The sequence below is a fragment of the Tachypleus tridentatus genome, chromosome 1 (assembly GCF_004210375.1).
Source record: "Tachypleus tridentatus isolate NWPU-2018 chromosome 1, ASM421037v1, whole genome shotgun sequence".
Lineage (NCBI taxonomy): Eukaryota > Metazoa > Arthropoda > Merostomata > Xiphosura > Limulidae > Tachypleus > Tachypleus tridentatus.
Genome location: NC_134825.1, coordinates 74675627 through 74689071, shown reverse-complemented (window position 1 = coordinate 74689071; position 13445 = coordinate 74675627). Strand labels below are relative to the sequence as shown.

At 31.1% G+C, this 13445-nt stretch overlaps 1 protein-coding gene across 6 annotated transcripts in view; it reads right to left on the bottom strand.

Annotated features, from left to right (window-relative positions):
* The window catches only part of Elys (AT hook containing transcription factor 1 homolog), a 96338-nt gene extending 84852 nt beyond the window's left edge, over positions 1-11486 (bottom strand). For 4 of the 6 annotated variants that reach the window (XM_076505041.1, XM_076505059.1, XM_076505089.1 and 1 more), the window contains exons 1-5: positions 11336-11484; positions 7390-7539; positions 5853-6115; positions 4787-5057; positions 58-99 (exon numbers count right to left, since the gene is read on the bottom strand). In XM_076505041.1, coding sequence (XP_076361156.1) covers positions 58-99; positions 4787-5057; positions 5853-6115; positions 7390-7531 — 718 coding nt within the window. In that variant the 5' untranslated portion in view covers positions 7532-7539; positions 11336-11484. Of the gene's footprint in view, positions 1-57; positions 100-4786; positions 5058-5852; positions 6116-7389; positions 7540-11335 lie in introns of all 6 variants that reach the window. The other 2 variants (XM_076505069.1, XM_076505079.1) reach the window with 1 other exon arrangement.
* Between the last annotated feature and the right edge of the window lie 1959 nt (positions 11487-13445).

Here is a 13445-nt window from a genome sequence, read left to right as displayed (position 1 = left end):
CCAAAATATGGTTTTGGTTTTTGTGAAAAAAAATTTTAAAAATTCAAATATTTTCACCTGTATGAATTTTCTTCTTGAATCTATTCCACATGCATATTTCTAAGACAAAAATATTTTGTGAAATCCAAAAACAACATGGTTAAAAACATCAAGTTTTTAGCTTGTAAACATTTAAAACTTTTTAACTGTACAAGTGTTCTAGAAAAAGAAATTCAGTTTTTATGAATCTTTATTATTCAAAGTGAAAATTTTTGTACCAATCTCATTTTCAAAAATATCTACTGTAAAAAGTAAGATATCATTCATGAACCTTTCAGTATTTTCTAATAAACATGTTTTCATATACACTTGTATTTTTATATACTAATTCCAATTACACCTGTCTAAGGCAGAATCGCACAGGACTGAGTAAAATTTCTGGCTTAAGCAGGTTATCCAGCTTAGATAGTATACATGCATTTCCCTAATTATATATAATTTTTGAGCAGAATATTATACTTGCTTGACTTATACTTGCAAGGGAAGTAAGATTTTTGTGAATAAAGTAATTATACTGTTTATGCTACATTTATTAGAATAAAAACAAAAATAGACATAATTACACAAAACCCTAATCAAATTTATTTGAAGAAAGTGTCCAATCTCAACTTTTTTATATGGGATTTCTCATGTAGTTAAAAAAAGAATGCCAATTCTACAGCATTTTCATGAAGATCATTTTCCCCCTTTATCTTTACATACAATTTGATAGCATTAATATAACTTAATACTTGTGATGAAGTAGAAATTTCTGTTTCCTCACTATGTTTTCCATTTTGTTCATCTTCTGAAACTCTCACACTGTTACCATCTTGAGATTCTATTACAGATTTTAAATCAATTTCAACAGTTTCTGTTAAAACATTCTTGTCAACATTCACAGAATCATCTGTATCAATCTTCTCCATCAGTTTGGATTTCACGAGAATCATCATAACAAACAACTCCACAATCTCCCCAGTATCAAGAATAAGTACACAGTTTTGAAAGCACTTTATTATGCATTCATCTTTTACACATTTGATTGAATGACTTAAAAATGCAATTGCATCTAGCATGTCAATTTTCACTGTCATTTCAGATGCTTTCTTACAGTTATCCATGTTTGCAATAACATACTGAAGCATCAATTTTCTGTATTTCAATTTTATACACTGTTTAATTCAATTACCTAGTGGCTGTAGAACTGATGTTGTACATGGAGGTAGAAAGACTAAACCAACATTTGAAAGCTGAACTTTTGGGTGACAAGTTGCATTATCTAAGAAAAGTAGAATATTCCTATTTCCTTGTACCATACTTTCATTTAATTTGTTTAAAAATTCCTCGAATATAGCAATTGTCATCCACACTTTATTATTCATTTTCCATTCCACAAGAAGTTGATTCTTCCTCAAATTTTTGAAACAGGGCAGATTTTCACTTTTACCTATTACCCATTGCTTCTCTAGTTTTCCCATCAGCAAATGCAACCAAAAGTACAGTCAATCATTCTTTTGAATAATGATGGCAGAAATGGAACAGAATATATTTAACCAATACTTAGTGTAACAAAATGTCTGAGAATTTATTAATATTTAAACAAATTATTAATGAAACAAGTATTTATTAATATTTGAAGAAATTAATTAAAAAGAAATTAATATTCAACCAAAACTATTTTTCCACCTTACCCAGGTTCTAATCCTACTTGTTGATAAGATGAGATAGGTGAAAGATAATTTTTCCATCCGCATCACGCAGGTTCTGCTACATAGAGGGCCTTTTACAAAGAAATCTTAAGATAACACTGCAAACTTTTGATACTTCTAGCTTGTATAGGTTTCTGTCCTATGCAATTTCCAACTTAGACAGATTTTACTGGGTAAATATTATCTACAATCCTATGTGTGGAATAAACTGCCAAATGACAAGTTGCTTTTTAATATTACTTTTCAGCTTCTGAGTAATTACCATATTACATAAATGAGTCAAATAAAATAAAAATAAAAACAAGGAACTTTGAACAGTAATCACAGGATCCTATATTACAAATTTCACATTAACCTTTAACTGGAAAATCCAAGTCAATCTGGAAATTTTTTTAGAGAATGAATTATCTTTTTAGAATTTAAGTGGAATAGCAGAGTCACATTCCATGCATTAGTGGCACACACAATTCAGTGTTTCCTGTCAAATCCTGTTTGTACATGAATTGTTTGTACAATAAAATATATACAAGAAACTGATGAGTTATTTTTGTTTTTATTTTCAAATGTGAGCTTATGTACAAATAAGCCAGTACTGATACACTTTAAACATTACTAATAACAGACATCACTAAATGTAATGAGGTATGTGTTCAATCCATTGTGTAGAAAGCACTGGATACTGAATGCTTACATTACAGTAAAATGGTGTAGTTATTTATAAAGTTAATTATTTAAGAATATGTACAATAAAAGTGTCTAACAGAATGAAGTTTTTACTCTAAGATAATTGCAATACGTTTTGTTCATTCATTTTTCAAAATGATTAATTTATATTACACTTAGAACAAATAAATTCAAAACAATTCTAGAAAAACTACTACAAGATTTATAAAAGTAACAATTGTTAACAAATACGAGTCAAAGTCCATTATTATTTCCTTCTGATCTTAAAATAATCGAGAAGTGTAGTTTCAATATCCTCATAAGCTATGCTTGTAGGAAAGTTGCGACCAGGTTTCAATCATCCATTACACTATGTAACAAAATTTTTGCTTTTTCTTGTTCCTGGACAGAACATATTATTTCCCAATTGCTGATGCCTAAAGTAAATGGAAAAGACCTATTTTTTGCTTCACACTTTGCTTTTGTGACCTAGATAATGAAATTTTCAAATTCACCCATTTTCCTGAACATTCCAGGTAGATTCAGTGCCGAGTAGCTGATAGAGAATTTTCTCGAACTTACAAGAGTTTAAGAACTTTCTAGAATGTTGTAGAACATACAAGAATTTTCAGGAACTTTCCACAGTAATATATATATAGGGGCTCATCACTCACCACTTCAGTTTAGTTCTAGGTGCCTAGGTGAACATATAGACCTATCTGATTTTATCAGAGATAGCATTAGGAAGCTGCAAGCACTCTCAAAAACATTCTGCTGTATATGTGGCCAACTCATCAAGACAAGAGCGAAAAAGTACTCTGTGACAGCATCTGCTAAAATGTGTGAAAAGCATATTTCACCTACAAAGCATATTTCAGCATGCCTGTCAGGGACAATCCCTGGACACCTCATGTTACCTGCAAGCACTGTAAAAAAACTCTAGAAGGTAAGACAGACAATTTTTGCTTGCTTGATTAGTACAATTTTATATTATACAAATTTTAGACCTTTTAAAATTTAAATATCTTATTTTTTAAATTTCCAATAGTATAGAAAAAATATCACATATAAAATATTTTGCAGGAACCTCTTACACTTTAGTTGTGGATGAAATAAATTTATTCTTCATAATAATTTTATTTTGGTCTTTTGCAGGATGGTGCAGAGAGGAAAAGAGAGCCACGAAGTTCGCTATTCCAAGAATTTGGCGTGAACCTACTGACCACTCAAGCAATTGTTACTGGACCCTTCCAAGCATCTGCTATCATGTATCTGGACCTTCCATCATCCATTGCCCCAGTGCCCTACTGCCATGAGCTCCATGCACCCACTCTGCCAGAGAGAAAGCAGCCATCCTCAGAAGAGAGCAGCAAATCAGAAAAGGAGATAGAGATTGAAGATCAAGATTACAATTTCAGAGGTGTAGCTGGTAAGAAAAACACTTAATACCCCAACCAAAGAGACCTCAATGACTTCATCAGTGATCTTGGTCTAACAAAGTTGAATGCCAAGCTTTTGACATCTAGGCACATACAAAAAAGATCCTGAAGTGCACAGAATTACCCAAGAAAAAAAGCTTGGGAAAGCTTTGTCACAGTGGTTCGAGGCTTCTTGGGCAATCACAAGGCCAAAAATTATGTGGTACTCATTGAGGCTCTGGTGAAAAACTACAGCAAAATGGGCTGCAGGATGTCCCTGAAAGTCCATATCCTTGACGCTCATCTTGATAAATTCAAGAAGAACATGGGGGCATACTTAAAGCAGCAAAGCCAGTGCCTCCACCAAGATATACTAGACTTTGAACACTGCTACCAAGGAATGTATAACAAAAACATGATGGGAAACTATATTTGGGGGCTGATACGTGAAAGTGAAAGTCACAAATCTTGAAAAATACTTCTAAACATTTTTGTATAACTTTAGTATAAATACATGTAAATCTTGATTCATATGTTGTTTTATTCAGACTTTATGTAAATGAAAATGTGCGAGTTTGCCCATTTTTACAGAGAAAATAGGTTAATTTCTAAATTTCATTATCCAGGTCACAAAAGCTTAGTTTGAAAGAAATAATGGCCATTTTCTGTACTTTTACAACATAAGCAATCAAGAAATAACACATACTATCCAGGAACAAAATTTGTGTTACATAGCTTTATTTATTGCCTACATGATCACCTAAGCATTAACCATGTTAAATCAATCAAGAAATTATTAGCATGCTACTGATAATTTTAATAAAAAATGACTTCTGATGAATTAAAGAAAAGAGAGAGAGAATAACAAAAACAAAGCATACATGAATATTACAATTCCAAGCAATGACCTACTAGCTAAACTTCTCAGTGTTAATAAAAGCACATCTGTAATGAACTCATTAAAAGCTCTCTTACCATTAAGTAACAAACAAAGATGCTTATTATGCTTTATGTTCTTTTCACGCCTTTCTGGAATGTTGTGCATCTGCTGAGTTATCATAACTGCTTGATTTGGAGTCAACTCATCTGAATGGTTTTCATCATCTAAATTCAAGTCCAGCAGAAGAACCTGGCCACCCAATGTTCCAACAGCTACCAAGCCAAACATGCAACGAAGTTCCTGATAAATTGGGCGAGTTTCCATACAAACTCCACCCTTGCTGCTAATGACTGCCAATGAAGTGATCTTAAAATTTAGATAAAATGACATAAATGTTAATATGTGATGATAATCTTAAAACCGTCTTCTTAAAAAAACTTCTCATTGTTTTTGTATTTCTTTTTTAACAAACAAGCCTATTTTATTTGAAAACAACTTGGCACTGAAGTGGCATTATAATTAATAACACTAAAATGAGTTGTAAAGATCTAATTATTCTTTTTTTTTTATATTTACGTTATTACCCAGTAAATTGTTGAGTCATCTGTCAATTCCAAAAGAATCCAGCTAACAACCTGGTAAAAAATCTTTTTAGCTTTGCAATTATCTAGTAAGTTATTTTTACAGTATATATTTCTTTACCTCAAAAATTTAATCAAAGATCTATCACAAACCAGGTAAGTGAGCTACCAGCAGAGCTAAAATCTTAACATGCTAGCATCTTCTCTCAAAAACTAAGACCAACTTAGGGCTTAATTTCAGGGTCTACTAACTAATGCAATTATATTATTTTGAGCCTTTTCATTCAATACTCATGGAAAAGTTATACTAAAATTTAAAAACACAAATTTAATTGATATTAGTATCTACTAGTAAAGATGTCAACAACTCACTATGTTGTAGAAAGTCACAGAATTTATTTTAATGTGTCTAGCTTTTAAAAACAAAATAACTTTCTTGAATTTTATGTTTTTAAGTCTATTTTGCTGTCAATTCTGGAAGTATGTGACACATAGACATTATTTTCAAATTAAGATTAGGACACTAACTATAACTTGCTATCATAAGAATTAAAAGAAAAAAGACTGATTCAAAACTCACTTTGGCATTAACCTCCACAGCTTTCACAACTTTTGAAGTCTTGATGTCAAAAAGGCAAAGAAGGTTGCCTGAGGAAGCATACTCCACACCTACTAGAAGCTTAGGTGCAGAATTTCCAGAGCTTGGAAGTTCTGTCACAGCAGAAATTACAACAGATGTGTCTTTCAAAATAGCTCCAAAACACCATGAACTACATCGTTCACAACGACTTGTAGAAAATACTTCCAAAAGTGGTCCTCTAGTCTCCCAAATCCATGCTCCATCTAACAGTTAGACAGTCAATGTTATTTGTTACCCTACTTAGTATTATGGTGTTTTCTGTGCACTTAACCAAGAATTCAAACTCAGATTAAACCAATACAAAGGAACACCTTTATACCTATATCAATCAATAACCTAACATGTAACTGCAACACCCCCTACAATCTTGTATCAGTTTACACTCTCATCCCTAAAATGTGCCCAGCAATAGTCAGTTGCAAACTCTCTTTGTTAACCTAAAGATAACCTAAGAAAGTTGAAACACTTTTCTGGGTTTCACTTTATTGTATGTATCTCAGTTGAGCAAGAAGCTTAGTGGCTAAGCATTAACATTTTATCTCTGGGATATCTATAAGTCTGTAATCCTTGGCAAACTTAAGTCATACAAGGGTGGAGAAGAAACCTAAAACAGGCAATTCAGAGTAAAAAATTGAAGATTGAAAATATATAATATTACAGTCTGGATTATAAACTAGATTTTGATATCAAGTTTTGTTTACTGACATAAATTAATAATAAAATGGTATAATTAAATTTAGAATGTAACAGAAAAAGATCACGACACAAGTACTTTTAAACCAACTAATTTACAGTTCTAATTACACAAGCATAATCATTTAGTTTAAGGGATTACAACTGATCTATTGACCCCACTAAATACCCAACTCTAAGGACAATATTTTGAATATCTGGATAATTGTAATAATCCAAAACCTTAATATGGATGATAAGTTAATCTTTATTTGCAACAACATTCAATTTAAACGTAATTTCAATTACTCATTAATTGTGTGACACTAATCAGTGCTCGTGGGTAATCAATTATATCAATTAATCAAGTAAGTAGCCCATGTTATTTAGCTCTGTCATGTCCAGATGACCTCATCCTCCTTTAAGAGCAAAACAAAATCAGTAAAATAAAAAAATTATAGAAAATTAAGACTAAGTTGTTTTTTCACACATTATAAAACAAAAACTTAGCAAGTAAAATTTATACCATAAAAAATGTTGTTGGTTTCCAATATTAGATTTTTTTTTTTTAATTTAAACCTCGAAAGTGAAACTTAAGGTCACTTTACTGGTTGCATGACCCCCTGGTAAAATTGCTAACATATGTGAAAACACTGTGTACCATAGTTTCATAAAAATGTTTAAGGAAAATAGTAATACTTGTAATATTTTTAAAATTCAGTAAGCTGATGGTCTTAATGGGTATATTTTGTTGCAATTACTCAACTCTAGATAGACACATTATTAAAAAAGAAATATAACTTGCCTTGACTAATTTGTCCAAAATATGGTGAAGTGTTTGGACTATCAGAAGCTAAGATGCCATGACTACGGCCCCAGTTTTCAAATGGTGATGCAGGGAAGGTCAGAAAATCTGACACCATATCTGGTATAATTTCTCTCCTCATGGTTCTCACTTAATTAAAGAAAGGGGCTTTTTAGTTCAGTTCAAACACATCAAAATAAAATATTCTATTATTTTAAAACATTTTTTTTCGTTTAGAGCATTGATTCAGTTAAAGAAACATTTTGCTTGCAAAATACTTTGTTACAAAATATTTCAAGTACTTATGCAGTTGTTAGGTGAGAATTTGCTTAGTGAAATGTATATTTATAAGTAAATCTATAAGTACCATAAGCTTCAAACAAAAAGATATGACACTGGATGGTATGCAAGCTTTGCGTATATAAAACACTTAAGAGACTTGCAATACAATACAAAGAGAAATACTTGGTTGTTTACATTGAAAAGTTGTGTTCTGTAGAAATAGTATGCTTTTCAACTTTCTGAATGTTCCCTTTAAAAAAAAAAAATGTTGAATTTTGACAAAATTGATGACAAAATAAAAGTGATCCCTGTAAGCATATAGATCTTCTCTTTTATTCTTCCCAGGGAAAGAGACTATGATATTAATACGATGTGTTTAACGAGTTTGAAAAAGTTAATGGACTGCAGGTATGCTTATCCCCTGTCTACCAAAGCTCATGTATTATGTCTTTCTTAGACTAATTTTTTACAGCTGTTGGTGAAAGAAGTTCAGTTCTAAGACTGACCTTGTGCGTATAACTAAGAAAGAACTTAACCGGAGAGAATTTGCAAAAAAGTGCCATTCTCCTTTACATAACTACCTGGAATCTCTGGTGGAGTCCATCAGAGATAAAAGAACAGAAGAATTAAGCTTTTAAAAGGATTGTTATGATACTTAAAAGCAAGTAATGAGAACTATATAGCTTATATAGTTATCTCACTTATCAGCAGAGGTATGTAAAATTTCCATTTCAGAAAATTTTTTTTTTTAAATGGCAGAAAAAGCTTTGTATAAATGACACTGAATAATAGATTTAAACTCAATATTTGAAGCATTGAAGGACAGGAAAAAATGTATTAAAATAAGTATTTCTATTATATTTAACAGTATTTCATGAAACAAGAATTTTTTTTAGAAAAATAAACTGCATGTCTTTAGATAGGATTTGATTATCAGTAATAATTAATAAATAGAAACTAAACAGATTCTTAGGAGTTTAACCTATTAATTCTTTGAGTACTTCCACCAGTATTCCTTAATAAAACTTTAAAAAATCTTAAAACATTTTTTTGATGAGACGATTAATTAATATTTCATTCCTACCACACCACTTATCTGCTTAAATCTTTATTGTATTATCTTTATACATTTGTTGGTGTTGTCAATAGCTAAAGAAGATATTTAATTTGGCAGACAAATAGCTATTTACACTGTTTAAACATCATAAGTGCAACATGTAAAAGGAAATTTTATTAAAAGCATTCAAACACCCAGTCAGCAATACCTCTCTCTTAATTGGAGCACACAGATCCATTAGATACGATAAACCAGAAGCCCTTTTAATCATCACATGATAATTATAAACCAACAATATAGTCATGGCTATATTCTACACAAAAGGCAGCAATACTGTTGAGTAGTTAGCCAAAACATCTTGAATTTTATTACACATTTATCAGCTTGTTAGTTGTAAATTTTGGATATTAGTGTATGTCAAAAACATGGATAATTGGGTGTTACATGTAAGGAAAATACAAACTTTTCAGTTTTAATTTCTACTGTTCTATTGATAAAGTGAACACCAAAAAATGAAGTCTATAAGTTCCAGGAGGATTATATAAAATTTGGTTTTGCTTACAGTTAATAATGAAGAAACTGCAGTAAATTATTTGTCCATAGAGTTTGGCTAAGATAGCATGAAGCCAAATAAACACATTTGGAAACCAAACATTTTAAGCATAAGAGTTCAAGTGACATTTAAAACAACTGACAAGACAAACCAGCTTGCCTGAAAAGCAAGTCATTATTCCATCAAAAGCCTCAACAGCTTATTTAGAACCATCTTGTTTGATTGGGAAAATCATAAAACAATAGGATATAAGAGAGCCATTAGTTATTCTTGGCATCATAAAAATGTATATAATCATGCACAATGACTCTTGAGTCTATCTCTTTAACACATGATATTTTCACAAGTTGTAATCTCTGTATTTGATAACACATTCAGAGCAGTCTAAAATTTGCCATACAACTTGATGAAACTACAAATAGTTCAAACTTAGTTTAACTTCTGCTATTTATATCACACTTTTACCAAGAGTAAGTATGTGAAAAGTTTATATTTTGCCAAGTAGTTGAAGGGAAAGCTATAGGTGAAACCATCTTTTCTCTCTTGTTAGTAAGTTGAGCTAACTGTGATAGGAAATATACTGATATAATAGTTGAATTTATCAAAAACAAAAAAGGGTTAAAAATATACACTTGCTCAAGATGTAATATTTACATATTGTATCACACACGGGGAAGCACAAGCTATAAAAACCTGCAGCACAATGTACACAAAATGATATAAGATCCTATGATTGTTGTAAACTTTGTAAAATTAAGTTCTTCAAAGAGTAGGCTGTTTTACACTCTTTGTTGAGAAAAATGATCCATGTATGGCAAGCTTATGCTACATATAGAGATGAGCTAATTGTCTCACTCAGTTCACATTCTACAGCTTAAATACAGACTTTATACGTTTTTAAGGCTGCAACCCCACACTAGCATTGACTTCTATGAATAAATAGCAATATTTTGCATCTGAATAACAGTGTCAGCATTTCACAAAACCTATGCTAAAGAAAACTATTTTGAGAATAAAAACTAAAATGTTTCCTTGTCCCAGCAGTTTCTTAAAGAAAATGTATTAATTCATAGTCTTATTCATGAAGTTTCTATTTATCTTGAAAAACTTCATTGTAAATTCCAAGAATCAATGAAGAAACATGACTGGATTCATAATCCATTTAATGACAGCATAATTTCCAATGGCAACTCAAGAAAAGCTCAGAGCTATTCAGTGATAAAACTCCCTATGCAGAAGTAATTCCAAAACCTGTTGAGAACTTCTATACTCTATTTTGCAGAGGATTGCCTGATCTGTGAAAAGAAATGATGGCATACCTTTGCCTTTTACATCCACAAATATATATACATCAGTGTTTTTTGTTCTGATAACAATCACAAAAGTAATCTCATTTGCAGCTAAAGATGAATCTCTAAACTGCTGTATCAACAATTCATTCAAAAATGGACCTCATCTCAAGCTTTAGCCCATCTTTCAAACTAATTTGGCAACTGAACTGAAACTGTTTGCCTTTTATTGTACTCTTATACATAGTGCAACAAAATCCATTTTTAAAAAGGCATTATCATAAAATTTACACACCATTTCACAATCATGCTTAATTTACAAAACTTAGAGTACTTTTAAGTGTAACTAAAATATTACTAGCAATTAACATTGTTTTTAATTTTACGCTAACAGTATAAAAACAAACACAAAATCAAGTATTACAGTTAAAACACTACAGTACAGGATACTCGTACTAACTTGTCAAGTATTATCTACTTTTTCTACATTTTTATTACTACATTTAACATCACATTATTGTCAGTTAGATCAACTTACGAAGTTCAGTATTACATTTCCACCGCAGAAATGTTTAGTTAGGTTTAAGACAAATCATCAATTTAGATTTTGTTGTGTTAAATTCCTAAGCCTAATAATCATATTTTAGTTAAGCCTAACACTTAAAATAATTACAATTTACAGTAACATCGTAATATTATGAAAATGTTCAAACTTTTCATTTACTTTCCCCTCACTATTGTAGTAATATTATCAATAATGAATACCTGTTAATATATATTTCCTCAATCAACAGAGATATATCAATTAAACAACTATTTTCTTCTGCTAGATTAAACATATAATCGCGTGCACTTTCATTGCGCAGTAAAAACTTCAAATTTGAACAAGTGCCGCCATTACTATTCGACCTCCTGTGTATTTTGTAAGGCGCAATCGCAAACTCTCCTAACGCACTACTGTTACTCGCTGGCCATTCCTTAAAAAGAAATGTTTCATGCTTTTAATTTAAAATAATGTGGATATTATATATTATTTTTATATTTCAAGTCTCATTAACTCTTTATTCAAATTATATTTATTTTTATTTTTATCATTTGAGTAATTCGCTTGACAAAACTTATTAAAAGCATTTCGACCATATCTTCAAATTAATATATCGGCCATTGATTTTCAGTCAGGATAACGCTGTTGTGAAAAGAAAGAGAAGAATAATCAGTAATATAATAAAACCGTTCCCTTATCTCTTTTCTTTAATTTGTTTCTACTCTAGCCGGAACGTCCATCCCTCGCTATTTCGAACGAATCTGACTTTACATGTTTTAAACTTTGTAAGGTTTTGCCAACTCCTAGAAGAAGGTTGTTGTTGTTCGTTTGTTTTTTAAGTTCAGCACAAAGCTACACAATGGGCTACCTGTGTTTCTCACACCACGGGTATCGAAACCCGGTTTCTAGCAGTGTGCGTCCGCAGACTACTGCTGTGCTGCTGGGAGTCCTAGAAGAAGGAATCATTAACTCTTTCATCCAGATTGCAGGCAAGTTATCAGAGAAATAAAATATGAAATAAAATATTGCAAAACGTAAAATAAAATGTGTAGTTTTGGTAGTATTGGTCACAGAATTCCAAACAATCTTTTCACATTTATTATCTGTAGTTATTATATTGTTAGTAACTGGTTAGAAACTACATGAAACAAAATGAATAGTGCTATCATGACTTTTCAGAATGGATCTCGAAATTCCAAAATAAATCTTCTGAGAATTTTCACTTCCAATCTCTTCACACCTAATTCCTATGTTTATTTTACTGTTAGTGACTGAAGTATAAAACTTTTACAAATAAAGCAATAAATCGCCTCTATGGGCATTAGATTTTTTTCGGTCTTGAAAACAGAGTTGAATAGGGTTTATGGGCTTGTTCGTAGTACAATAACTGCAACAAGAATTATTTAAAGTACTATTTTAAAAGTGAGAGAAAATATTTACGATATGGTTATATATAAAGTCTGATCAAATGAACTTATTAGATATTTGAATGTTATTTACCTCCTGAGTTTTAATGGTAAGTATATGAGACCTTATGAACATCCTGTTTAGTCATACTTACACAGTAACCAATAAATGCTTTGTTTCCAGTAATATAAATACGGTCCATTTTAGTTGAGCAGATATTTCTAACTTAGCCTTCTTTTAATCACTTTAGAAGCCTTACAGAAAAGAGATATTACTATAGTTTGTGTAGATAAATTCATTCGTCGAAGAACACGATTTTTAAAAGCAAAGAATAAGCAAAGGGTAAAAAGACCTTAAAAGCAGAGAACGTCATTAATAAAGGGAAGTTTCATTAATAGCATTGAAATATAATGACAAGATTGTTTCAATCAGTCATGATCGATTTTAAGCAGTATCATAAACAACAAGAAGCAATGGTTATTCACACTAACTTCATCTCATGAACCAAATGGGTCAAGAACAGACATTTGTAATTCCATTTCTCAGCAGCGTACCTCAGAAGTAAATGACTGAAAATCAGAGATGAATCAAGGCTTTGGAGAAAATAAAATAGATTCCTTTTGTAAACGTTTCGGGTAGCCATTTTAATATAATTACAACGTATAGAGACTTTCTATACAACTGCGGGCGTCATATTCCATCATATCCCAATACTTTAATCGGGAGTTCAGTTCATCCCATGCAATTCTTCCGAGTGCAAACGAAACTTTAGAAACATACGCCTTATCATTGCGAAAACGAGGTCTAGGCTGTTGATCAACCGTGTGATAAATCTCATATTCATTGTATTTATGGCCTTCTGATTCAAAACTGGAAATCAGACGTTATGTATACAAATAGCTTAGGTGTCATCTTTCAGCAACT